The 27,945-nt window shown below is 44.9% G+C and overlaps 1 protein-coding gene across 7 annotated transcripts in view; it reads left to right on the forward strand.

Moving 5' to 3' along the window:
• The window catches only part of UNC13A (unc-13 homolog A), a 240,517-nt gene extending 212,805 nt beyond the window's left edge, over positions 1-27,712 (forward strand). For 4 of the 7 annotated variants that reach the window (XM_069216645.1, XM_069216648.1, XM_069216646.1 and 1 more), the window contains 7 exons: positions 1,738-1,794; positions 8,808-8,888; positions 9,410-9,557; positions 12,604-12,660; positions 15,635-15,727; positions 18,910-19,069; positions 21,208-27,712. In XM_069216645.1, coding sequence (XP_069072746.1) covers positions 1,738-1,794; positions 8,808-8,888; positions 9,410-9,557; positions 12,604-12,660; positions 15,635-15,727; positions 18,910-19,069; positions 21,208-21,493 — 882 coding nt within the window. In that variant the 3' untranslated portion in view covers positions 21,494-27,712. The remainder of the gene's footprint in view (positions 1-1,737; positions 1,795-8,807; positions 8,889-9,409; positions 9,558-12,603; positions 12,661-15,634; positions 15,728-18,909; positions 19,070-21,207) is intronic. The other 3 variants (XM_069216647.1, XM_069216650.1, XM_069216651.1) reach the window with 1 other exon arrangement.
• The last annotated feature ends 233 nt before the right edge of the window (positions 27,713-27,945 follow it).

Consider the following 27,945-nt stretch of genomic DNA (forward strand, 5'->3'; position numbering starts at 1 on the left):
TGTAATCAAGATGATTGATAGTTATTGTGACACCCAAATAAGCATGATTCTTTTCACAATTTCAAATTGTTAGCAGTATCACTTCCCACCAGGACTGTTCCAAAGCTGACCACGGTGTCCAGCATCACTTCATGCAGTGGCTAGATGTAACACCCCTCTTTATTACATTCAGTGTGTGTGAGTAACCACTTTGTCATTCCCAACGAAGCGGAAGCTTCCGTTCTTGTTACCTTCCTCATACAATGGCAGCTTCACTTCCAGCGACACCAAGCGGAGTCAATGCTTAGTCTTTCTGTTCCTTCTCTTGAAAACGGCCACAACTTCACTTCTTGTCCTACCCAAATGATAGCAACCTCGAATTTTGCGCTAGCTAGGTTAGGCCACTTCATTTACTGTAATTTGTATGTGTTGGTAACTTTACATTCTGTTACACCGAAGGGTTTGCACCTCAATCCTTTTCATAGTAGAGTGTTGTCAATCTCGCTTCATATCATATGTAAGTGATGGCAAATTCACTTCCCACTACTTTTAAGTAATGGAAATCACACCTGTCTCATCCAAGTGATGACAACCTCAGTCTGTCATTTGTGTGAGGTGGTGTCTCCACTTCTTGTCACTTCTATGTTTTGGTAACCATACTTACTGTGGCAATCTGTTGGTGGCAACCTAAATTATTGTATATTCCGTTTTGTCAATCCCACCGCCTTCTCCCAACGATTTGAGTGGCAGATCCAATCCATATTACATTCAAGTGATGGTAACATTACTTCCTGTGGCATTCAAATACCGGTAACCTCACTTCGAGTGAAATTCAAATGGTGGCAGCCTCTTATCCCATCAGTCCTTTAGATTCTCCTGATGTTCACAGTGGTTGCTTCTTACAGCGTGGCAACTTTCAGAAATTATTGGGAGCTAGTTTGGATGATCAGTCACACAAGGATTGACCAGTATTAAGTAATTAAGCAAGATTTTCCTTTACACATACCTGGGCTTATGCTAATGTATTCCACTTCCAGGACTGAATATGTGATGAAACCCTCCATAGGATGCTTGCATAGTAAGAGTAAATCAAGAAACTACTGAAATGTTCATTGCAAGAATGGACTCTGCAACTCAGAGTTCCCGGCATATCAAAGTGCAGCTAGGAACTACTAAAACTCTTAAGAACTTAGTGGTCACATTTCTGATTGAAGAACAAAGGACTCTAAAGGGGGAAGAACTTCCATTGAACGCTTCCTACACACCTGTCTGTATCCGGGGTAAGATTTTAGACATTATTTTGATGGGGTGTTCCATCACAAACTTGTCGGACGTCCCGTCCTCCATGCTTCTAGTGCATTATACTCAGAGGTGTCTATAGTATGGCAGGTTGGACATGCACCACGGTTGTGATGGGATCCCTGGCTGCCACACTCTAAATAACCCCCCTAAACTCTAAGAGTCAACGTTAAAGCCAACTTGCAGGGAGTGCTTCATCTTTCACCATATACAGAGAAATATTTGAACTAGCACATACATCTCAAAATTTAAATCTCTAGGGCCCAGTTCTAACTTTCAAAGTAATGAGCCCTCAAATAAATATTAGGAGATTGTCTGAACTTCCATCCCACTTGTGATAGCTGTGAACATGTAACAGCCATACAGAGACTGGACGATGAGTGGTCAAAGGGGCACAAGAATGGTCGCTTCTACTAAAGGATGTGTGTATCTTTTGTGTTTTCCTTTTCTGCACCACAGGGCACACAGCTGATATTCAACGCAGCCAAGGAACTGGGACAGCTTTCCAAGCTTAAGGTAAGAGAGCGACAGAAGAGCTTCGGGTGTCTTTTTTTTTTTTTTTTAAAGCAAAATGCATAAAATTCCCATCTAAAGTTTGGCCAATCGTTTCTCTTTTTTGAGAGTCTAAATACTTTTCTTGCCGACGTGCTGAAAGTTAATTACTTCCATGAAAGTAAATATGGAAATAAATAGTGAGATGATGAGCCAGGTGCAATACTTGTGATGTGTCTTTTTGAGGGGGGCGTTGAAGGAGAAATTAACGGGAGACAAAGCTGACAATTAAAAATAATTCTAAGTTCCAAATCTGGAGACTCTAAGTAAATTCTGTGCTACCTGTAGATGTCTTTGACTTTTGGCTTCTATAAATGAACATTTTTGGTAACTTAAAATTCCAGCACCATTTAACTGAAAGGCTGAATGATGCAATTCAAAGCCCTTGGAATGCAAGGAGAAGGGTTTTTTCCACCAGAAAAAGTTGGCCTTTTTAGGGTTTAATATGGGTTTTTATGTTGATTCTCCTGGGCTTTTAAATAGTTCACCAGGGGTTTCTATGAATTTCCAATTGCTCGGTTTAGTGAATGTAACTATTACATTTACCATAAAAGAGAGTACAGGCTTTACTTTTCTGTGAAGGTTAGCGAGTTTAGTGTGTATATTGAGATGAGGAATTCCCTGATTATAGTGCAGTAGTTCCCAGCAAGCAAAAGAACAATTGGAAACATTTCGGAGTTTGTTTTTGAGAGTGAGTTGTCCTGCAAAGGTAGAAGGAGTCTTGGGAACAGTGGTTGAAAATTCACGGTATCTCCTAAATACTGGGCTGAGGCGTTGATGCTCCATTGAGTGAGCACATTCTGTTGTACATGGTGTCCGGAGCAGAGAAGGGAGCTCCAAGTATTATTTTTGAGATCTGGTTCACTGTATAAAACTTTCCTAGTAATTATGTTTTTGACGTTCATGGTCATCTCCAGGGCAGTAAAAAGAGTTTTTGGTTCATGGCGAATTTAAGTGGTCAGCCCACTTTGGAAACCTCAGTAATCGAGCAGAATGCTGAATTCTTGTACATTCGCCAGGGGTGTGAACGTGCAGATCCCAGGGTTCACAGAAGGTGGGTAGGGAAAGGTAATTTACATGGACCTCACTAATGTAGATAGATGTTTTCAGCGATGATATCACCAAGTTGGAAGAAACTCTTCTAAGCTACAGAGAATTTAGATCACAGAAGCACCTTTGAAGTTCTATTGCTAACATCACTACTACTAAGATGAGAATAGGAGCAGCTGAGTCTTGGTCGGATTGAACTGCTTTGCATCGATATGTTAATATGTTGTAAAATTGCAGATAGCAAGTCTGTAGGAAGCTGGCCTGGTGTGTGGTGAGCATGTATGGTGTTATCACCTTATACCAGGTCCAGGTATCCCCTATTAGTGAGGTGTAGGCAGTGTCTAGGAAGCTAGGGCTCTCTATAGATAGCTGTGGATGATCAGCTAAGACTTATTTAGGAGACATGCAAAGCTTATGCAATACCACTACAGTCACACAGCACTTACTCACATGAAAGGACCACACAGTGTTACAAAAATAGATACTTTATTATGGTAACACAAATACCAAAATACTATATAGGCAATACTCCAACTGGAGGTCAGTAAACACACTGTTATATGTACATTAGAAGTCAGGAATTAACATTAAAGGGCAATAGAAAACAGTGAAAACAATAGACAATGCTGAAGGCCTAGGGGGGACCAAACCATATACTAAGTAAGTGGAATGCGAAAGTCGGGCCGCCACCCAAGGAAGTGGAATCAGTAAAGAGGAACTGGATGAACTAGGCAACCCACAAGGTAAGTACCAGAGTGCCCCCAAGTGACCAGGAGAAGAGAGGTAAGTAACTGGCTCTCCCCAAACCCACCACAAGGACCTCAGAAAAGGATATTGCAAGACCCAGGTTAGACCGCAAGAAACCAAAGGTAGATCCTGGAAGAGGAAGACCTGTAAAGGAAGTGGACCAAGTCCAGTTTATGTTGGAGTGTCCTGTCGTGGATGTGGATACAGGACCAGGTCGATGGTGGACTTAGACAGTCAGCAGTGCAGCACTAGAGCAGCTGAAGAGTTCCTGGAGTGATGCAGTCGATGTCCCATGCCTTAAGAAGGATTGCAATCGGTCAGTGGTTTGAAAAACACATCAACAAGCCTTGGCAAAGGCAAATGACGTGTAAGAAGAAATGCAGAGCTGCCAGGGACCAGCAAGGTTCAGGGGAACCCAACCCATGGAGGGGAGTCCCGGGTGACCATCAGTAGTGAGGAGAGTCACAGGAAGAAGAGGCAGCCCCCACAGATAGTGAACACAGGAATCGCGGTGAGACCCACGAAGCACACCTAGAAAGGAATCCCACATCGCTGAAGAAGCACGCAGAGGGCTGAGCATCGCTGGGAAGATTGCTGGGGGCTGGGGCGACACAGAGCCTGAAGATCCCTTGGATGAGATCCCAACAAGCCTTGGTAGCTGCAAAAGACAAAATGCATAGGGGTACTGTCCTGCGTGGAAAGGCAAGAGCTTACCATCTCCAAAGTTGGACAGCTGGTAGAGAGGACCACTCCAGACCACCACCTGTGATACAGGATCCATGCAGCTCTGGAAGAGAGGAGATATACGCAGCCGTTCGTCGTTGCAGTTGGTGCCTGCGGACTCCTTCACTCCAAAGGAGATTCCTTCTTTCTTCTCATGCACACTGAAGACTTGTCGCCCTCAGAGGATGCACAGCTGGGGAAATGTTGCAGTTGCTGGAAGGAGCCGTGGAACAATGTTGCAAGCAAAGTTGTTGATGTGGATGCAGATTGTCGGTTCCTGAAGGGTCCAGTTGCAGTTCCAGTGGCCAGAAGATGAAGTAAATGAAGTAGAGGAGTCCTTCTGGAAACTTGCATGTCAAATCTGAGGACCCACCCAAGAAGGAGACCCTAAATAGCCATGGACGGGGGATTGGTCATTGTAGGAAGCTGTCTCTGTATATACTATTTCAAAGTAAGAAATGGTGTGCACAGAGTCCAAGGGTTCCCCTTAGAGGTAAGATAGTGGCAAAATTAGATAATTCTAATGCTCTATTTTGTGGTAGTGTGGTCGAGCAGTAGGCTTATCAGAGGGTAGTGTTAAGCATTTGTTGTACACACACAGGCAATAAATGAGGAACACACACTCAAAGACTTACTCCAGGCCAATAGATTTTTATATTGAAAAATATATTTTCTTAGTATATTTTAAGGACCACAGGTTCAAGATTTACATCAAACCCTTTAAATGTAAGGTACTTCACTTAGATACTTTAGAAACTTTGAATGAAAACAATATAATGTACAGTCTTTGTAAAAATGGCAATAAGCTATTTTCAAAGTGGACACAGTGCAAAAATCAACAGTTCCTGGGGGAGGTAAGTAAAGGCTAGATTAGGAGGTAAGTAAAACACTTACAAGTCTTAGTCCTGGGGCATAGGCAGCCCACTGTTGGGGGTTCAAGGCAACCCCAAAGTTACCACACTAGCAGCTCAGGGCCGGTCAGGTGCAGAGGTCAAAGAGGTGCCCAAAACATATAGGCGCCTATGGAGAACAGGGATGCTCCGGTTCCAGTCTGCCAGCAGGTAAGTACCTGCGTCCTCGGGGGGCAGACTAGGAGGGTTTTGTAGAGCACTGGGGGGGACACAATTAGGCACACAGAACACACCCCCAGCGGCACAGGGGAGGCCGGGTGCAGTGTGCAAAGCAGGTGTCGGGTTTTCTATAGGTTTGAATGGAGGGACCCGGGGGTCACTCTAGCGGTGCAGGGAGGCACAGGGGGGGGGTTCTTCTTGGGACAACCACCACCTGGGCAAGGCAGAGGGTCGCCTGGGGTCACTCCTGCGTCAAAGTTCGGTTCCTTCAGGTCCTGGGGGCTGCGGGTGCAGAGTTGGTTCCAGGCGTCGGGTCCCTTGTTACAGGCAGTCGCGGTTAGGGGGAGCCTCTGGAATCTCTCTGCAGGCATCACTGTGGGGTCGTCTCTGGTTACTCACGGGCTCGCAGTTGCCGGGGAGTCCTCCCTGAGGTGTTGGTTTTCTGCAGGCCGAGCTGGGGGCATCGGGTGCAGAGTGTAGAGTCTCACACCTCCGGCGGGAAACGTGATGTCTTTGGAAGTTGCTTCTTTGTTGCAAAGAAGTAGCTGGTTTTGAACAGGGCTGCTGTTCACAGGAGTTTCTTGGTCCTGTAGTCCAGGGCAGTCCTCTGAGGCTTCAGAGGTCGCTCGTCCCTGTCGGATGAGTCGCTGGAGCAGGTTTTCGAAGTTGGAGACAGGCCGGTAGGGCTGGGGCCAAAGCAGTTGTCGTCTTCCTCCTTCTCTGCAGGTGTGTAGGTCAGCAGTCCTTCTTCTTTCTTCAGGTTGCAGGAATCTGATTTCCGGGGATCTGGGAAGCCCCTAAATACTGAATTTAGGGGAGTTTAGATCTGGGAGGGCAGTAGCCAATGGCTACTGTCCTTGAGGGTGGCTACACCCTCTTTGTACCTCTTCCCTGTGGGGAGGGGGGCACATCCCTAATCCTATTGGGGGACTCCTCCAAACTCAAGATGGAGGATTTCTCAAGGCATGGGTCACCTCAGCTCAGGACACCTTAGGGGCTGTCCTGACTGGTGGGTGACTCCTCCTTGTTTTTCTCATTATCTCCTCCAGCCTTTCCGCCAGAAGTGGGGGCAGTGGCCGGAGGGGCGGGCATCTCCACTAGCTGGGATGCCCTGGGGCGCTGTAACAAAAGGGGTGAACCTTTGAGGCTCACCACCATGTGTTACAGTTCCTGCAGGGGGAGGTAAGAAGCACCTCCACCCAGTACAGGCTTTGTTCCTGGCCACAGAGTGACAAAGGAACTCTCCCCATGTGGCCAGCAACATATCTGGTGTGTGGCAGGCTGGCAGAAACTGGTCAGCCTACACTAGAAGTCGGGTAGGTATTCAGGGGGCATCTCTAAGATGCCCTCTGAGTGTATGTTACAATAAATTGCACACTGGCATCAGTGTGCATTTATTGTGCTGAGAAGTTTGATACTAAACTTCCCAGTTTTCCGTGTAGCCATTATGGAATGGTGGAGTTCGTGTTTGACAAACTCCCAGACCATATACTCTTATGGTTACTCTGCACTTACAATGTCTAAGGTTTTGCTTAGACACTGTAGGGGCATAGTGCTCATGCACATATGCCCTCACCTGCGGTATAGTGCACACTGCCTTAGGGCTGTAAGGCCTGCTAGAGGGGTGACTTACCTGTGCCACAGGCAGTGTGAGGTTGGCTTGGCACTCTGAGTGGAGTGCCATGTTGACTTAGTCTTTTTCTCCCCACCAGCACACACAAGCTGTGAGGCAGTGTGCATGTGCTGAGTGAGGGGTCCCCAGGGTGGCATAAGACATGATGCAGCCCTTAGAGACCTTCCCTGGGATCAGGGCCCTTGGTACCAGGGGTACCAGTTACAAAGGACTTACCCGAGTGCCAGGGTTGTGCCAATTGTGGAGGCAAACACTGGTGCTGGGGCTTAGTTAGCGGGGTCCCAGAACACTTTCAAATCATAACTTAGCATCAGCCAAGGCAAAAAGTTAGGGGGTAACCATGCCAAGGAGGCATTTTCCTTACAGTCATCTAGCAAGGTGACCACCTGTCAGGAGGGGGCTGTGACATCACCTGCCCGACCTGGCCACTCAGATGCTTCCAGAGGCCTCTTCCCAACTTGGATTCAAGATGGCAGAATCAAGTGGCCACCTGGAGGAGCTCTGGGCACTGATGGACAGGGGAGTGGTTACTCCCCTTTCCAGTGTCCAGTTTCACGCCAGAGAAGGAACTGGAGGTCCCTGGACTGGTGCAGACTGGTTTGTGCAAGAAGGGCACCAAAGGTGCCCTTCAAATTATACCAGTGGCATGGGGAGGCTACCCCTCCCAAGCCATGAAACACCTATTTCCAAGGGAGAGGGTGTTACCCCCCTCTCCCGCCCTATAGGAAATCATTTGTTATGCCTTCCTCTTCTCTACATGAGCTAGTCAAGCAGCAGGAGGGCAACAACCCGTCTGAGGGATGGCAGCAGCATGGGCTGCCTGGAAAACCCCAGAAAGCTGGTAGGAGCAATGCTCGGGGTCCTCTAAGGAGCCCCTAGTGTGCATGTCAACAGTATTGGGGTATGAGGTTGTAGGGACACCTCTGCTCATGCAGGGGTGCCCTCACACACAGGTACCTGCACCCTCTCCTCTGGGCTAGGAGGGCCCACCATAGGGGTGACTTACAGTGACCTGAAGTGAAAGGATGCATGCACCCTTTCATGCAGGCTGCAACAACAGGCCTGCAGACACATTTTACATGGGCTCCCATGGGTGTCATAATACATGCTGCAGCCCCTGGGGAACCCCTGGTGCCCAAGTGCCCTGGGTCCCGTAGTAACATATACTAGGGACTTATATGAGGGCACCAGTATGCCAAATGTGGTGTGTGTGAAGTCCAAGCAACCACATTTAGAGGGAGAGAGCACAGTCACTGAGGTCCTGGTTAGCAGGATCCCAGTGAACACCGTCAAAACCTACTGACATCAGGCAAAAAGTGGGGGTAACCATGCCTAAAAGAGGGTACTTTCCTACAAAGTCCACATGTATTGCTATATGTATATTCCACTACTCCAAAATAGTTGATTACCGAGGTATGCTGACTTGCCAAATCCAGGGACTATAGGTTCTCTGGTCAGAGTGAGATCTGCAACAGGTGTTAAAGGTTAACAATGATTTTTGTTTTTGTCTCGGATCTCTGTTGTTCATTTCCAAAATTATCCTTAGATAGGTGAGTAAATCTGCTCTGCTGTGGGACTGACCATGAAGCAGAGAGAAACCGTGTATGCAGTTACCATAAATGAGAAGACATGTACTTGTTTAGTGCGAAGATGTGTAGTTTTCATGACCAGACTTTAACGTAGGCTATGTTCCCTTCTGCGGGATCTCCATCTTGATTACCCAAACAATCAAAAAACTAAATATGGTGTTTTAGGATCACATGGTACGGGAGGAGGCGAAGAGCCTGACGCCGAAGCAGTGTGCAGTGGTGGAGCTGGCCTTGGACACAATAAAGGTAATTTAAGAGTTTCTTGTCCATGTGCATTATTCCAACTCCCAGTCAACCACCTACCCCTAATTTCAGATACAATACAACACACAGACATCACCCTAGGTTTCTGTGACTTGAACCCTGACATCTAGTTAACACCTGGTTTCCCAGTATAACCTCGAGGACCAGAAGCTATAAGTTCAACCAGCGATACACCCGGAGCTCCAGATCACATATGTTGCATGAATCCCATAGAAACCAAAGCATTCTACACTGAATTTGTTTCTAGGCTTTACTTGCAATTCTGATGCTTATGCATCCTATCCCATCCCATTTATTTCTCAATCCACAATTCTTCCTTTCCATAGGAATTGGGTAATTTGCAAAATCCAGTCACTGTCCTCAAAGACCCTAGATTTTCTTCACCTTTTTACCTGGTTGCCCTCCCCTGGTCTTCCGTAGTGCCAAATTGCCATATGCCTGATTGCTCCAAGCTTGTATAACTTCTTGCTTCCATCTAATTATTGCCTTACTTCCTTCTCCAGCAATACTTCCATGCAGGAGGAGTTGGTCTGAAGAAGACATTCCTGGAGAAAAGTCCTGACTTGCAGTCTTTGCGCTATGCTTTGTCATTGTACACTCAAGCAACAGACACGCTCATTAAAACATTTGTCCAGACACAGTCTTCTCAGGGTAAGACGTTTTCCTCGATAACTGCAGCAGCAATGCTTGTTTAGAATTAATTCCAGTCCTGATTGCACTGTATATTGGATTCTCTGTAAATATTCCAAAGAGTTAGATCCATTTTGATTCTAATAGCCTCATCTGCTCACAAAACACAGTCCTCTTGAAATACCTGGCTACCTTTGGCAAGGGAAATGCTCCTTCCAGTCCAGTGCTGGCAGATACTTCTGACCATCGCATAGGCATTGCTTCTTCCAGCATGAAACTGATCAATCCAACACAGCCTCAAGCATGGGAACTGCTCTTCCAATATTTGTAGTAGGCAATATTTGACCTGGAAATTTCAAACACATTGTACATGAACAGCTCTTTCCTAGGTCATCGAGATGCAGGATTATCTTCCAGTTCTCTGATTGCGTGATGCATGTGGTACGCGCAGGGGAATAACCGCATATTGCATGTTAGCACTACATGCATTCTGCGTACTGTGTCTGTGGTGCTAAATAGAGATTGGAATATGTCCTGGAGTGTGTGGAGACATCTGTGATCCTTATGGCTAGCATGGTGCCTACTGGCCCTGACAGAGGTGAGCTTCAACAAGCCTGTCTGGTCTCAGTATAAACCAGTGGTCTGTGACAAGGTTGATTGTGTTGCATCAAGTGCGCCCATGACTTATAATGCACCACCAGAATTGAGTTGCATTGAGATAAGAGCGTTCTACCCTGTGTGAGGCTCAAAAAGACAAATCATGACTGCCACATTCTGTCTAGCTGTAGCTCAAGCAATCCACCAGCCTCAACCTGCCACGTAACTGGGACTATAGACAGACACAACCATGGCCATTAACCACCACATAAGAGTTCAAACCAACACATTTCTCTTGAGTGGAGAATACATAGTATGATTGGTGTCCCAAAATCACAGGGTTGCCACATTACTTCCACCGGGCTTTCAACCTTCAAGCCATTGTACTCTGTGGCTCCCTTCCAGCAAGTTTAGTTGAAATTAAATAAGGTTGCAACACCATAATGCTCTGCTTTGTTTAAGGATAGTTCAATGCAGGAGACCCTGTGCCACATTGGAATGAAGCCACCTTGTCACTTCCCGCATACATGAATCTAGAAGAGGAAACTAAGGGATAATACATTGATATAAGTGTCATTGGCATTAGTCAGAGGGGATAATAGTTGACACCAAACAATGTCAAATCCTCTACACAGAAGAGATTTCAGTCTGAAAATTGGCTTCTGTATAGGTCATGCTCAAAACATCTGACAGAAACCATCAGGATCAAGAGACAGCAGATTTTCTGGGGCCAGTTTTATCAAAGGATTGCGTTGCCCTTACATCACACAGCGAGACGGAACGGCAACACCGTCCTTAAGTCAGATTTACTAAGCCATGCAAGGCCAAATTGTGTGGCCCTACGTGGTATAGTAAATCTGGAGTAACGCAGGGCAGCACAAGTCGCTGCCTTGCGTTACTGTGCCCCGGGAAGGTATTAAATGTGTGGAGAGTGAGTGTTCTCATGCATCGATCCTTGTATTTTAACGCATTCCCAGACTTTATCACGAAACGTAAACCTGAGAATGCATCAGAGTTGTATGCCTTACCGACAGAGGCGCAATGAGGAGAAATATCTTGCTTTTTCTTCCTTCTTTCCTCTTTCCAAGTGGACTGCATCTTGCCACACACTAAGCAAGAGTTAAACGCCTCTAAGGATTGTTTTGTGCGCTGCACAAAAACAGTCCTGCCTACAATGCAGGCACCTGTGTGCCACTAGGCAAGGGTGTTTGCATTGGCGCTAGGCAGCACATATGGTTCTAGCGCAGTGAGAGAGCATGAATGCGCCATTTCTCTGTAAATATGTCTCATTCCTGCCCTCTCCGTTTGATCCAGCACAGCAAGTTGTCTAGGGCTTTAGGGAGGCTCCATGACATTGCTGAAGACTTGGGACTCGACTGGGCTGTTGCTTGGTGCATTCAAGCAGAAATCTGCATGATCTGTAGTACTTTGTGCATAATTCATTTACACATTCTCAAAGACAGTGCACCGAAGTTATGCATGGAATTATTTCTGCAGTATGTCATTGATAAAACCTAACTTTTTCACACTGATAAACACTTACAAAGGCTCATTCCGGCCGAATTGTTAATCCTTAGTCTCACATTTGTTTTTGACACAAACCAAGTAAGTTGACCAAGGTCTTGATCATCCCCCGTCGGTCTATATATACCTTGTCTACAGTGTACAAAACAGAGAGTACAACAGTGGCCATCTGAGGTTACAGGGGTCACTGAGATTCGAAGCGGATGAAATGGTCACCAGGGGCCATATGTATGAACACATTTTCCCATAGACACAGAATGGGTAAAACCCTTTGATACATCTGGCCCCTGATTCCATTTCAATTTGAACACAGCTGCATGTTCATTACACATCAATAGCAATTATCTGATAAATGTCAATGTTATGAGGAGGGGTCAGTATTATGCCACATTTAGAATTAGAAATATAGCTATGCAGTGCTGCACAGATCATTGGGTTCCTAATTATGTTACTTCTAAAAGCAACTACTTCTTTGTGATTTCCGGTTTGTCCTGTTATGAGATAGTGACTTGATTAATGTTGGAGTGAGATAATGGTTTTTGAATGATTTGTTTGTCTTACCAGTCCTCTAGTCCAGATCAACCTAGTAAATGTGACTGGTTTACGGTAAATAGAAACATAAATGACTAGGCATAATGTGACGTCTACGATATATCAGTGGCATTAGAAGTAACCTCCAGTATGCAGCTGGAATAATCAGAAATTTCTAACAACTTCGCTTAGAACTGGCCTCTAGTAGGCACACGTCTGTCTGTGTGTGTCTTTGTGTGTTTTTTTGTGTATAGACGTGTGCACTCTTGCATATGGAAGTATTTGTCTTTCTAACTTTTCTTTCAACTCCTTCAGCAGAACCTGATGTGGACTGTCCTTGTTATAAAACCTTTGATTTTGTGTTCTCCCTGCATCGCCCTTCCCCCTCTGTCTGTCTCCTTCTTATCTTTTGTAGTCCATGGTGGAAAGGGTGTTAGGTTTACCCTTAGTGAAGAAATATATCCTGAAAAGGGTACGTCGAACGCACATAAAATGACAAGTCCCCCCCCTTGCACTGCTGATGCGCCTGTAATGAAACCATTTCCGAGGCCTTGACATGGGGATTTTGGGGAGCACACCAAAAGAAACACCCAGATTGAAAACAACTCCTGAGACGGATAAAGAAGAGATGTGTAAATGAAGGAAGAGAGAGTGTTATTGAAAGAAGAGCAAAGCTTAGGAAAGGAAACTGGAATAAAGGAGAAATTGTTGCTTGGCAGTGTCAAGGCAAATCTATGCGACGTGACTGAGGTAGGAAAGAAAAAAGAGCAAAGTGTGGTGGAAGCAGAATGGCCAGGGTTGGATAATCTATTGGTGAAAGTATTGGGAAAGAACAACACTAGCACGAGGTAAGAGGAAGCTGAGAGGTAACAGAGAGAGGAGCAGCAGGAAGACAGAAAAGGAGTGTAGTGAATACCACAAAGACAGGAGGAAGTCTAGAAAGGGTACAAAAGAGCGGCTGTGATGAGAGAGAATGCATGGACAAGTGTGTGAGCGGATACGGGGAGCAGAGTCGGGGGACATCAAACCTCCTCTTTGAGGGCCCATAGATGAGAGGGGGAAGCGTGAAGAGAATCAGTCAGCCAAACTCTGGTGCAGGATGGTGGAGACATGAAGTAGAGATAGGCAGAAAGTATGGAGTGTGGGGGTTGTGAAAGAGACCTGAGCTGGGAAGCACGGGTATTTTCTGTTGAACTTGAAAGCATGATTTCAGGGCCTGCCTTTGTAGCAAAATACAAGCTCCACTTCACAGCAAGCAAAGAAGCCTGACTTGCCCATCTGCAGAGATGTCATTCTGGGATGGACTGTATACTGCAGCATCACCCGCAGTGCCTCAGGTGAGGGCTGGAGGAGCTCACTAAAACCAGTGAGCAACCATGACCCTGGTTCTTGGGTTTGTGCCTTAAGATGAAAATGAGTCCCCACCCGCACGTAAACATCTTTCCCTGGGTTACTCTTAGCCAGAAGGATTTAGTCAGTGAGTTGTATAGCAATGTTTTCAATCTGGTTGTTTCTTCAGGTCATGGCTCTGAGGTCAGCCTTCCCCACTCCCCTAGGAGAGATTCACTGGGGATTGATTCAGTTTGCTAAGAGGAAACCGGTACAAAGATAGCAAAAAGTTGGGAATTTCTAGGTAGACAACAAATGAGCTACAACCCTAGGCGTTCAAGGTCAAAGATAACTCTTGAATGTGCCAGAGGAAATAAAATCCAGTGCATTGCATAAATTGTAGCCTTCAGTATGAGAATTCATCCTTTTAATAGCAAAAGTTAACTGGCAGCCATTGGAAAACCAAGGTATCTCAATCGAACAGTTAGGCATGGACTACAATCTTGTACTTTTAAGGGGAATATTTAAGATCCGATAATGTATGCAGCCAGAAACACAGCTAAAACATTGATAACTCAGGGATTAACATGGTTTGCCCATGGACATAAAATTTGGATTTTTTATGTGCTGCAACACTCAAGCCGAGTAGTGCCATCATCATCGAGTCAGAGAGATCTGTGGAGGGATTGTTTTCAGGAGGGGCGTTTAGTTGAGGATGCAAAGGAGATAGATAGAGGAACAGCAACTCATGTGGTCCTGTCAGGCGAGCATGAAATTAGGCATGGGAATGAGATCTATCTGCAAGATGGAGCATATTAGGAGATGCCTAAGAAGTCCTAAGGGGCGGGTCAGAGTGTTTTAATTGTTGAGACTTTGGCTTACAAAATATGGATCATACGGAGATAGTGAGGTCATTTAAATCCAAGAAAAAAGACACCAGGCTATGCTATGAAGTTCTTCATTCTTTGTATACAGCATTATTTATTTCATATTTATTCTGTCAACTGAAACTCTCAGAAGCATGCCATCACCCCTCCCAAATCTCACAGTGGTTCTTTCCACTTCCCAACGCCTTCCGCTCTTAGCAAACTGAATCAACTCCTCAGATTGGAAGGTCGGAGAGGGTCTCAGTCGCTGCCCCTGCCTTGGCAGCGCCCACTGCATTCAGAGATAGCATTTTCTCTTCCATTTCCAGTTTTAATGCCTGCGCAGAGCATTTGTTTTCATTTGGATTGTACCTGGGGCGGGATGGGAAGGCGAAAAAGCATGTGATTCACCCAAGAGTTCAAATCAAAAGTCAGCATCTCACTCCGCACACAGTGAGGTAGCAGGCCCAAACAAGACTATGGATCGCAAGGTACTCACCTCTCTATTTTTAAGTGTACCATGGAAAAAACGGGACTCTTTAGTAGTTACAGGCATATCAAAAAGCATTTGGCAATAATTTGATTGAAGTCACAGCCAGTATCTCAGTGGCTAAAAACATGGTTTCTCCAGATTGGCAGGCGCTTCCGGAGCATTTATTTCACCTTCGATCCATAGTCCTGAAGTTGACTAATTCAAAGATCTCAAGAGGTTTGGGGCAAGAAAAGGTTTTCACGTTTTGTTCTCATTTTCTCTGATGTTCATGGATTGTTTGAAACATTGCAGATATGCACCGAAGCATTGACAGTGACTTTATTGCATGCTGTCCCGGGGAAGCCCGAATGCAAGGAAGACATATTGCAAATGATAATCTCTTGTTCTCCCCTCAGCATATTGAACATCAGCGCACCACCAGGAAGGGTTTGAGAGGCAAGCTCAGGTCATGTGATTTACCAACCCAGACTATGACAGAAAGCTATTTTGAGGGATTAAAAGTATGCTATGACATTTCTAGTAGCCGGTGGCATCAGTAAGGCACCAGCCACATTGATCGACAAATGGTCTAGTGTTACTGGTCTGTTGGTGACTCATGTGTCTTATAAAGGGTTTGTTGACCCACTGGACCTGTTGGTGTCCAGCTGTGCCAGGGGGTCAAGATATTCATGACCTGACCATGCCAGTTATTCCAAGGATTTTAACCTACCAGGTGGACTGTGATTGCTTTTTACAATTTTCTTTCTTTTGCCAAGCAGGATCCGGTGTGGATGACCCTGTTGGGGAAGTATCAATTCACGTGGAACTGTTCACACACCCAGGGACAGGAGAACACAAAGTCAGTGTGAAAGGTAGGTAACGAGACCCTTCTAAACACAAATTTACATCTGGGCCAGAACTATCCTCCCAAATACTTCAGTCCAAGCATTAAAATGTCTCATAAGTTCTTATGAGCAATAGGCACTAACCCGTAAACGAAACTCACAAAATTAACTTGAATTTTCCTCGGCGCTATTAACTTAGGATGAACAAACAACGTTAGTCACAAGTCTAGAGATTGATTGGCAAATTGTACAAACAATAGTCTTTTGTTTGGACAAAACTGAAAAGGTCCTTGAGAAGTTCCCCCCTTCTGCTCCTTTATCGATCAGGGAACTTCCTCAGCCATGCCCTAACCGGGGGGGGGGGCGGCTTATTAGATGCTTTCTAGCCTGGTGCAAAGTCTAGTGAACAAACTCATTTGCAAGCCCCACGAAGCCCTTTTCAGCTCCCCATTGTTACCCAGGGGCCAGGGCGTGCCCACCGCACACACTGCTTGTCAGCTTCCCTGCCTTTCTCAAGAGCTAAGGAACAAACCGGTTTGTACCCCATCAGCCTTGGTGACTTCTTTAGGACCAGGAGCTTAAAACATTGCCACTTCATGGCCTTGCCCATTGACCGCGAAAAATATTGTCTAGATTACTGAAAATGGCTATGTCATTTGCTCCCTATATCACCAGGAGCCCATTAGCCTCTGGATGTCTTGGCCTTCATCATATTGGTTCTTTCTGTGACATTAAATATTTGATAAGCAGAACCAGCTCTTCAACAATTATTCCATGCAAGCAGATCAGTGTGATGCAGGATAGATGTCTGCTGAGTTATCGACTCCTTTTCCGCTCTCACTTGCATAGAGCTAGATAAGGAAATCTGACAACACGGTCCCAGGCTCGACTGGACAAGAATGGTCTGCAGCAGACACTTTGTTTTCATGGAGTGCTTGGATGGTCTGAGCAGACACTTTGTTTTCATGAAGTGCTTGGATGGTCTGGGCAAATACTTTGTTGTCATGAAGTGTTTGGATGGTCTGCAGCAGACACTTTGCTGCAGACCATCCAAGCACTTCATGAAAACAAAGTGTCTGCCCAGACTATCCAAGCACTTCATGAAATCAAAATGTCTGCTGCAGACCGTCCAAGCACTTCATGAAAACAAACATTTTGATTTCATGAAGTGCTTGGATAGTCTGGGCAGACACTTTGTTTTCACGAAGTGCTTGGACGGTCTGCAGCAGACATTTTGATTTCATTTAGTGCTTGGATATTCTGGGCAGACACTTTGATTTCATGAAGCGCTTGGATGGTCTGCAGATTTTCACTTTGTTTTGATGAAGTGCTTGGATGGTGTGCAGCAGACACTTTGTTTTCATGAAGTGCTTGGATGGTCTGCAGCAGACACTTTGTTTTCATGAAGTACATGGACAGCCTGGGTAGACACTTTGTTTTCATGAAGTGCTTGGATGGTCTGCAGCAGACACTTTGTTTTCATGAAGTGCTTGGATGGTGTGCAGCGGACACTTTGTTTTCATGAAGTGCTTGGATGGTCTGCAGCAGACACTTTGTTTTCATGAAGTGCTTGGATGGTCTGAAGCATACACTTTAGACACTTTTTCATGAAGTGCTTGGCCTCCATATGGGAACATAAGAAAAGCTGAGCACATGCCTGTGTCATCCTTTGAAGAAAAATCCAGCAGTGGAAACTGAGCCTTCAGTTTAGCATTGCTAATAAGCAGCAGGGAAACGGTCTTTCTTTTGATTCTACTCTGATATCACAAGTGATCTTACAACTGATGACATTTCATGTCACATCCCCATTTACATCGTTGCTGAAGTCACCGAAGCCATAAATTATTGCACCTTTCAACATATTCTTTCAAGGCTCTGTGCAGAGGTCTCTCCTAAAGCCTTACCGCAAGCCCAGGCTTGATGCTTGTGGCCTAAAGCCACTTTCATATGTTTCTGGGGACACTTGAGCAGGGTTTTGGGTGAGGTTTAGAGCAACACTCCGCCACCAAATTCAACTAGGCATAGCCGAAGGATGTTCCCAAAAGACTCCTGGTTCAAGGTAATAGGGAGGGTGCAGCTGAAAGGCAGTGCCTGTGACACGAGCTCTTGAATATACCGAGGATCTCATTATGAATCGCCTGGGTTTTGGGCTGATATTAATCAGATCCCCAAAAATCCGACTCTGATAGTTGGAATTTTTTTTAGAGCCGATAAATAAATCCAGTTAGGAGTTTGACCCTGAAAATGGTGGATAACATATCGATTTTCAGTGTTAACGGACCGAAATCTGCATTCCTGATTATTATCCAGCATTTTTTACCCAATAAATTTCAAGGTGCTTGACCTACCAAAATGTATCTGATTAAAAAAAAGTGAGACTGCGGGGTTTTCTGCCAAACTCCTAATTGTGACATGTACTGCAACAGGAGCATCACAGTTCACTGGACCACCCTTAATGAGTGCCCGCGTAGCGCTTGTTGATGGGGTTGTGAGTGATGGGCCAAGGCATGTCCTGTGCTCGGTGATCTCTTGACTTGGTCAAAGCCTGTGTCCTGTGGGGGCACAGGTATGTTCCAATCACTTATACACAAAGGCGACACACTCCAAAGTGTAATTCAGTCCAAATTGACCATTGTTGTTTACAAATAGTATTATATTCCCCAATGTCCGTTGTGGTGTTTTATCATCACAACAATATTATATCCATTAGACATGAACACAGTAGGTTGTTAACGCTACAAACTGTTTATTCTTCAGTCTTCTCAATAAAACACACATCTTGTCAGCCCAGCGGCTAGTAGAATCCCTCCACTCACTGTTCGAACCAGCAGTGAAGCTACGAATCATTGAGGGGTTTATTTAGCAAACAATCCTCGGGGTTGGGCATCCAGGTTGATTGAAAATACTTTGTAGATGTTCAGGTGTATGATAAAAACACCAGAGTCACTGATAATATGTTCTTAAAAAAAAATATTTGGTCCTCTACTAAGATCAGCAGTTTTTCAAAATTGCTATTGACAGCTGGAAAGTTTCTTTAACATAAATTTAGTTGAAGGGATGTTATAATTACATTATGAAATTTTAAAACCTCAGGAATTTGCCACTGGTAGTGATCTACATAACTGTAACATCCCACAGTGCATTTCTTATGACCTCACTAATTACTTGTAGCCCCAAGCAGTTCTAATCCTTACTCTGTTGTTTTCTAGTGGTTGCTGCCAATGACCTGAAATGGCAAACATCTGGGATCTTCCGTCCTTTCATTGAAGTCAACATGATTGGCCCCCATCTCAGTGACAAGAAAAGGAAATATGCCACAAAATCCAAGAACAACAGCTGGGCTCCCAAATACAATGAGAACTTCCAGTTGTGAGTGACACACCTGCTTAAATGTTTTATTTGGCAGCCATTGACCAGTCAAAGTGTAACCAACCGAAACCCATACAAGTGTTTGGCTCCGTAATATTAATGGCATCTTAGTTTTCTGTTCTTTAAAGCCAAATTCCTTAATACAACGAAACTAATGTTACTGTTGTGTTGGATTATCACTGAAGTTAAAACTTATCCACATGACTGATAGGTAAGTGCAAAAAAGCAGCAGCTGATGAAGTAACAACCAGCAGATAAAAATGTTACTTGTTTGCCACAGGCATTGTAGACAGGTGTGCGGGGTCTGAGAGGAAGGATGCTGTAGGAGGCAAATAAAACTGGCAGCCAGGAGAGTGGTTTCAGTGGGTCAGAAATGGAATGGATTGTAGGGGGCATTTGTCTAATGATTGAGTGTGTCATCAGTAGATGCTGGGAGTTTTGGATTAGGAATCTGACCAGCTGTTTTAGGGATGCACAGTTTAGTCCTGGGATTTAAGGGGAGTGGAGTGGGAGAATAAGTGCTGAGGCAGAGGGAGAAAATGTTGGTTGAACCAGTTGTGAGTTGGAGGTCAGGAACTAGTTAGTCACATGCCACATCTGCTCTGGCCACCTCCATTGCATTGTTGTGCTGCTGTTACGCTCTCCGACAGTCAACAGTGTTTTTAAATTGAGGCATAGACCATTGTCGCAAGAGCGGGGGGGCTCTGAAGAGCATAGTTAAATTTATTCCGAGTGCCAATCACTAGGGTGTTCCTGGCTGATGCGATCCACACAGCATCTGTTGTGAGGAGGACCGGCACCGGCTCCATTCTTTGTAAGAGCCCTGTGCTACTTGAATGTAAACATAATGAGAACACCATGTCTGAAAGTCATGTGGCATTTTTCCAGGCGTTTCCCATGTCCTGAGGTTGAAAAGACCACCTTTCAAGGCTGCTCAGGTTCCTCCCTGGTAAGGATTTTGGGCACGTTTTCAGAAACAGAAACCTTGATCCTCAAAGCCACCCTGAGTCTCTGGGTTAACCTGAATGAGCAGTAAAGGCCTAGCTCACAGCAGCTGCGTGAAGATTGAGTCAGTTACAGCATAACACAATTTGTACCTACACAATAAGTATGGATGCGGTGCCGAGTTATAAGTTACAAAGGAATAGAACAGAGAACTTGAGTTCAGTGAACAAAAACAGGCAGAAGAAAGGCGGTAGTTGCAAGTCTATAATCTTCACAAGTAAAGAGGATCTGAAGAAATAGATGGTTTGGGGCCGTGTTGCAACGTCATGGGCAGGTCCATTCAATGCGTGATAATGCATCAGTGACAGGCTGTGGTAGTTGAACACCAGGGACACTTCCGAAGCCGTCGTTAGAAACAGATCTACAGTTCTGGGTCCAGGGACAGCCCACCAAGAAGAAGGGGGGACATACACAAACCCCAAATAGGAACGTTTGTAATCGGAGCTTAAATAGGAAATCACCAACTGGATCTTGTGTTGAGTCCCAATTAATCTGGATACTCAAGGGTGAGTGAAGAGCGTCCAAGTTACAGGGCACTATTGACTTTTAATAGGAGGAACCTTAACAACTACTTATTACTGTTGCTAGCAAGTAGCCTCTTCAAAAGGAGTTTAGGTTGGTGCTTCCTTCTGAATTAGTTGCAGGGGAATCCATGAAGGCATTCCCCATCTTCCTTCAACCTCCTGGAGGTTTGGTACACGTCTCTTGATTAGTGGCCTCCCAAACTCACCAGAAATAGGACAACTAAGATGGGAAGGTGGAACAAAGTTATCCATGTATGTTCAGTGGTTTCTTATTGTTAAATTCGTGTCAGGCAGCCTGAGCATCCCTTTAAATTAATCGAGGTCATTTTCCATCTTCTATTAAAACAGTATAGGTTGGGATCCACTGCTGAGGTTGTGGATGCCTGATAGGGGTGGATAGTGTGGCTACAGTCTGTGCAGGGTGGTTTTCTCTACTGAGTACCTAAAGAATGGTTATTTGGTCTTGTAAAGTGATAGTTCTGCACACGTCACTTGAGGGTGACAAAAGAGGATCTATGAGGGATGAAGTGTTACCCTGCCCTTTACTCAGAGTGGGATGTGACTCCCACATTCGCAAGATTAAGGTCATTTCCTTTTTCCTCTCCACAGCACCCTCAGCAGCGAGACGGGCCCAGAGTGCTACGAGCTCCAGATCTGCGTGAAGGACTACTGCTTCGCGAGGGAGGACCGGACTGTGGGCATTGCCGTCATGCAGATGCGAGACATTATGCAGAGGGGCAGCTGCGCCTGCTGGCTCCCATTGGGCCGGCGGATCCACATGGATGAGACCGGGCTCACCATCCTGCGCATCCTCTCCCAGCGCAACAACGACGACGTGGCCAAGGAGTTCGTGAAGCTCAAGTCAGATACACGCTCAGCCGAGGAAGGCAGTTAAAACAGAGCACCGCTCCTCCATTTACATACCACATTGTCCTACCCTTCCTGGTCACGCCCCAGTTGAGTGTGATCATAGCTTTCTACAATGTGCGTACCTCGATCAGCCACAGACATGATTACGGCAATAATCCGTGGGAAAAACGTCCTCAAATGGCCCCGTTTCAAGAAGGCAGAAAGGTGGAGGATCGCGCGGTGATGATAGGGGATTCGCAATCACTTTGCAAACCCAGGACCAATACGTTCTCTGGTTCAAACAATACCGTTTGTCAAGGCGTTGACCTGGAGGCAACACAAAAAGCCTGCATGCTGTGCCAGTGGCCACAAAGTTCAAAATGGTTGCACAAGTGCTGCACTGTGGTGTGATCAAACAAGCAACCTGCAAAGAACGGAAGTATGTCTCTAATAGAGTTCCATCACCAGATTGCAAGGAAGCAGCCCAAGATTAGCAACACAGTCTGCATTTCCCAAGCCAGAGGGTGTTTGGGTTTCTGGGGAAGATAGCATGCTTGGTTGACTGCATTTTAAGTTGGAAGGAACCGATACTGGAGACTCACTCTCGGTCTAAATAGGTTAGTCAGTTCAGTAACATTCATGCACCCCATGGGTGTCTGACTTACTCCTGAGCTGCAGGCACAAAGGATGCCATGAAGTAGTCTGCACGACTTGTGTGCACCATGGACCAGAGATGCAGCTCCCCAACTGTACAATCTAGTTAAGACTTCACCTTACAACAGGGCACTAAGTCTCTAGTTCTGGGATTTCCTGTAATAAATTACTGTTGTACTTTGTTCTCCGGATATTACAGTTTGGGTCTTAGCCATGTCTTAAGTATCATTTGAAGGAACAAATACCTTCCCTTCAGGCATGGGATTCCATCCAAAGAGTTTGAGTTCATGGGTAGCAGCCATGGTTGCCTCACTAGCAGGCAGACAGACATCTGGCAAAGATTTAGGGCCATATGTACCAAAGCATTTTCACATTGACACAGAATGGGTAAAACCCTTTGATACATCTGGCCCTTTGTTTTGAGTCTCCATCAGTATTGTTTCCTTAGCTCGATGCCCAGATAAGAGGCAACAAAAGTAGGAAAAGGCAATCTGTCTTGGTGGTACCAATGGTTGAACCGCCACTTAAATAAGTCCTTGGGTCAGGAGGCTTAACACTTTTTTCAAAATAGGCATCTCAGAGTGTGGAACATTTTTAAAAAAATCTAGTAAGCAATATGGCCACAAAGAGAAAAATATTAATGCACCACCTTTGGACTGTAGAGAGTTGATCTATGTGGGATTCTAGTTCACATTTTGGAACTAACTTATATGACCAAGTAACTGGACTGAGACTGCATTTGTTACCACATTACTGACGCAAATGAACACAGATTATCTAAACCAGTGGTCTTCAAACCTTTTAATGCTGCGCCCCCTCAGTTGAAAAATAAAAATCATTGGGCCCCCCCTCAGAAGTTTTCACAAATAGTTTATAAAGATGGCAATGTTTAAATATGTCTAGACGTATTTAAACACTGCAGTTAAGTACTGTTACCTTTTTAACAATGCAAGAACATGTGTCTGCTTCAAACAAAGCACTGTTATCTGTGTATAGCTTCTTTTGGCCAGAGCCTGGCGCCCCCCTGGGATCACGTGAGCCTCCCTAGGGGGGCCCGCCCCCCAGTTTGAAGACCCCTGATCTAAACAGAGCGACATAAGCAAAGTAAAAGCCACCAACTCGACTGTAGAATTGTCATGAGAAGGCTATGCTAAATCTTTGAGGCAAGCTCAGTGGCCGCTTCCAACATTACTCTGGCAGTACATATGCTGGTAGAGCTTAGCCCCAGCACCACAGGTTACTCCTACAACCGATTCTTACTAAAAATAAAATAAAAACACTAGTCGACAAATAAATGTTACCTCCCCGGGAAAGGTATTTATTGTCTTCCCATGGAAGAAATCTTTCTGATGCCTCCAGCATCGCAAACCTTCTCAGACCGGACATTCTAATACATTATTTCTGCAGGCTCGCAGATCTTAGCAAAGTGATAGCCGATTGTGAAAATTATTTGTATTTGAGTAGTGATGATTGATTTAGCACAAGTATTATGGCAGCCTGAATGTTGTGGCTCTTACAAAGATGCAGACTGGCCACAGTATAATGAAGGCCAACCCATCCGGAAGAGCTGGCTTTATAGTGGTGGACAGATTAAACCTCTGATGGCCAGAGCCGCTGAATTTCTTTTAAACGGATATCCTCGTTACCTGATGATAAAAGTAATCTTGGCACATTTTGCTATACGCAAGTCTGCCATGATTAACAACAGAAACAACACAAGCCAAGTACAGGTGTGCCATAAACCCCTTTAATCTCCTGCAACTGTCTCCTGCTCCCCAGCAGCTCCCCGGGCTTGCAAGAGTTCAAGGAAGCTAAAGGTAAACCTGCTCTATCAATGCCTCTAGACGATCGGGTCTCTGGTCAGAGCCAGGTGTTGAGTCACTATCCACGAAAGATACCTCGGAAATGAACAAGAGCCGAAAAGAACGAGGAAAAGCCTTTCAGCCCAGGAACCACACACAGTCTCATGTCCCTGCTCTTTGAGGCCTATAGATGACCCCAGTGTTCTCCAAATGGAATAATAAACTGATAGCTGCTACAAGTGGACAGGCTAAATCATAATGTTCGTCCACGATCTCTCCTCTGCTGTTATATTCCTTCTTTTTCCCAAAGATTTGTTTGCTCTCCACCGTTCCTCTGATGTGTTGTTAAACCTTCTGACTTGAGAATTTAGGAAGCCAGTAAATGCTGTGACTTCACTGACTACAAAAGGAAGAAGTCTACTGGAGTAATTTAGAAAACACTGCAATGCAAATGCCCTCTCTGATCGCCCTCCAGGATACAAGACTAAGGTCGGCGTAGCAAGACCTATAAAATTAGCGAGAAGAATTAAACCGTACCGCTCAATCCTTTAATTCTTAGCAGACCAGCAATTCTTTTAATCTTTGCTCATCCATCAAAACATAAAGCCTCGCTCTTTGGAAACCTTTCAAAGGACTTACACTACTTCAAAAGTTGTTACCTACAGGGGACACTGAATGGAAAATTATAACATTTACTCTTCAACAATGGTCTACATTTGCTTCTGACCAATTGCAGTTCTCCTTTATAGTCCTCTCATCTCCTCCCTAAAGTCGCATCCCATGGCCAGGAAATCGGTGAGCCAGAATCCAGCTGTGCATTTGTACTGTAATCACCGCACGCCTTGACAAGTGCAGATGTCTCAGAGTATGATCAGAACATTTGCAGTCCTCCTTGTCCTACTCCACACTGGCTTGTGGTTGGCACACCTGTGGTCAAACGTGAACCCCACCAGTAGCACCCAAGTCAAATGGAACCATTATTGGGTGAGGGTGTTTATCTTGCTACTCTCGATGTTTCAACTGTAGGTATTTGGAATTAAGTCTGCATGACTTGCCCCTATTTCCTCCCCTCGTCCCCAAGGTTGCAGTGTTCCTTTGTTTCTATTGCTTGAAGCCTTGATGCAAACCCAGCAGGGTAAGCACATCTAGAAATGACCCAACAAAAGATCTTTAACCACGCCCTAAGGAATATGTACCATAAAAGGCATTGTAGACATTAAGCCAGACCATTATTTTGTACTTTATCATGAATTTATAGATCCTATTTTTGTTACAAAAGTTGAGCATCTGTGTAAGAGTCCTGCAGCCACTGGGCAGTAGCATGATGACAGAACTGGAGATCTGCTCTATGGTTGGCCGGCAGTTATCACCACCAAGAAATGTTACTGTGTTACTAAAAGCAACCCTCCATCTCCCAGATATGTTCTGCACGTGTGTGTACGTATGTGGTGTACATAACAACATGTATATAATGTTTATAGATGCTGTGTTCTTATAACCCATGAAGGTTTCACAGAAGCCCTGATAAGCGTGTGCATGCCCCAGAAGCATCGGTTACACAGGTAGTTTCTGTCCCATCTTCCCACCTACCATACCACTTCACCTTACAGAAACTTAATAGGAAAGTAAATCCATCTGCCATGATGCTCGGCCCTTGGAGAAGACCTTCTTTCAGCCTTTACCTTGAATTTTGCCAGTATCTACCCTTTTAATGCCTCTGCCCTGACCCATCACTCAATGAGTCATTTTGCCATGAGACTTGCCTAGAATCCACCTTCAAGTGGCCCTCCCTCAACACTCTAATGAGGCTGAAACTGTTTCTCAACATCAGTGATTCAAGAGGAAACATAGCTTTCAGCTGTGGAATAATACAACCTCATGCAGTTCTCCCCAGTAAGGCCATCGGAGGCATAGCACTCCAGAAGCATTGGTAACTGAAACAAATTGTCACTTGGAAAGACACCAACTAAAGACATTCACTGCCCACAGATATACTCAAGACATGAACATAGACACTGTGAAGACAATCTTTAGTCTTCATGTGATGTACCTGCCACACTTGAAGCTTAGCATATCTGTTTGTATTATATTTTGCATTAACTTCTAGTCTCTTCCCTTGCTTTAGTCCTTATTAGCTTTTATTTCTTAACTAAACAGGCTGCAGTTGTTGAATTCCAGTATCCGTGTCTGCCAGAGAGAGTCATTCTCTTGTATAGATACTCATGATAGCTGCCAGGACACTGGGCTAGAGTCACAAACTTCATGGGAATTAGCCTGCTAAAAATCATGACTACTGTGCAGACTCAAAGGGCATTTTATTCAGAAGGGTATGCCAGTAGCTGTATTTTGATGCAGTGCTTACAGGTTCTTCCTACCTTGGTTGGTGGCCTCTTCCCATGGCACAGTGTTTGAGGACTGGAGGCTACTCCCTGATGAGTGAGTATGGACACCACCTACCAAAGTGTTTTGTTTGAAAATCCTTTTAGCAGTGTTCACAGGTGCACCACACTGTTCCCACACAGTGGGACTTGCGACTCCCAATCCCCCAATATTGGTGATTTTCTGGTCTGTGGGCATCTCATGGCCATCTGCATTGCCCAAGCACTCTTTCGTCTTTGGGCAAGGCCATATCACATCCAGTGGTGGAGTTCAAGGCTATTCTTTTGATGATACAAACATCATCCTGCACTGCTTTGGCAAACCACTTCCTTTATATATGTACTAATTTGTAGAGACCCTTCTGCTGCTTTTAGGAGGCATTTCCAAAATCTGTTTGCCACAATTCTTAACATCCTACAACACATCTCCATCACCCTCTCGGGCAGAGGTTTGTTTATATATTTGCAGCCGCATATTGCGACATTTTGGCAGATGGACCGTCCCCCTGTTACAGTGCAGTATTTTATATGTCTGTGTTTTATATGTAAGATGATTTCCTAAAGCACTTCCCAAATTGCTGTGGGTTAAGCCTCTAAACAACTTCCCTTTTATTTGAACCATTTCTTTGTCCACATCCCCCTCTCCATCTCAGCCCCTTCTCAACTGTACATAGGTGAGCTTGTGGTACCCCGTCGTCAACCGTGGCTTGAATGCTGTGAATGTCAAAGAATGCTTCTCTTTCCTTAACAGGGAACCTTTTGTGGTAATCCGAAACCCATCCCTAAGCAACTAAAAAGGGCTACACCCCACCTCTACCCCTGTCATAACTTGATTCCCAAATGAAAGAAATTCTCTTGCGCTCTCTTCTCAAAGCACAGCCTTACCACAGAGCAAAGGGGGGAAAAGGCGCTGCTTACCTACTTCTGCTGAGTTTGCGCATTCCCTTTCTGTGGAATACATCAACCTTCTCTGTGGGACCAAAGCTTTTTATACACAAACTCTGAACATCATTTCTTTCTGCTGTCATCTGCTATTTGGAAGACCTGTGGTACTCTTGAAGATGGCTGTCCTCTTATCCACGTTCCATCCTTTGCTAATCACAATGAGTTTACATTGGTTGGCCACAGCAAAAGCATAATTCCTTAACAATAGGACTCCTCCCAACCCTCCCCATCTCAAATCTATGTCCCCCTTTTTTCCTTCCACAGTTCCATTCAGAAGAACTTTTGTTTGGCATGTGATCAAAAATGACTCCTCAATAGAGCACACTAACAGGCACCCAGTTTTTCCCGTGTAAGTAGTGAAAAGTGAAAATGAAAAAAAGTAATGAAACTGAACATGGATGCATGATGTTGAGATGTTTTGCACTATTTTGACTTTTTTGGTCTCTGTAAAAATATTTTATTATAACTGACATTAAAAAAAAAAGCACAGTCTATTGTGGGTATTTGCTTTCATTTTCTAAACCTACTTCTTAGAGACAGGTAAAGCATGTTTGTAAGTTTTGGACGAGATGAGCCTGGGCACTGTTTGGTGAAATAAAGGGACATCATGTGAGCACAAATCCAGGTGTCCTTACATAATCTTGCATCACCAGCAAATAGCATTTCACTGTCCCTTCATTTGAGGTTTCATTTTATTTACCTAATCTCACATTACCATC

This window comes from Pleurodeles waltl, chromosome 12 (genome assembly GCF_031143425.1).
Source record: "Pleurodeles waltl isolate 20211129_DDA chromosome 12, aPleWal1.hap1.20221129, whole genome shotgun sequence".
NCBI classification, from domain to species: Eukaryota; Metazoa; Chordata; class Amphibia; order Caudata; family Salamandridae; genus Pleurodeles; species Pleurodeles waltl.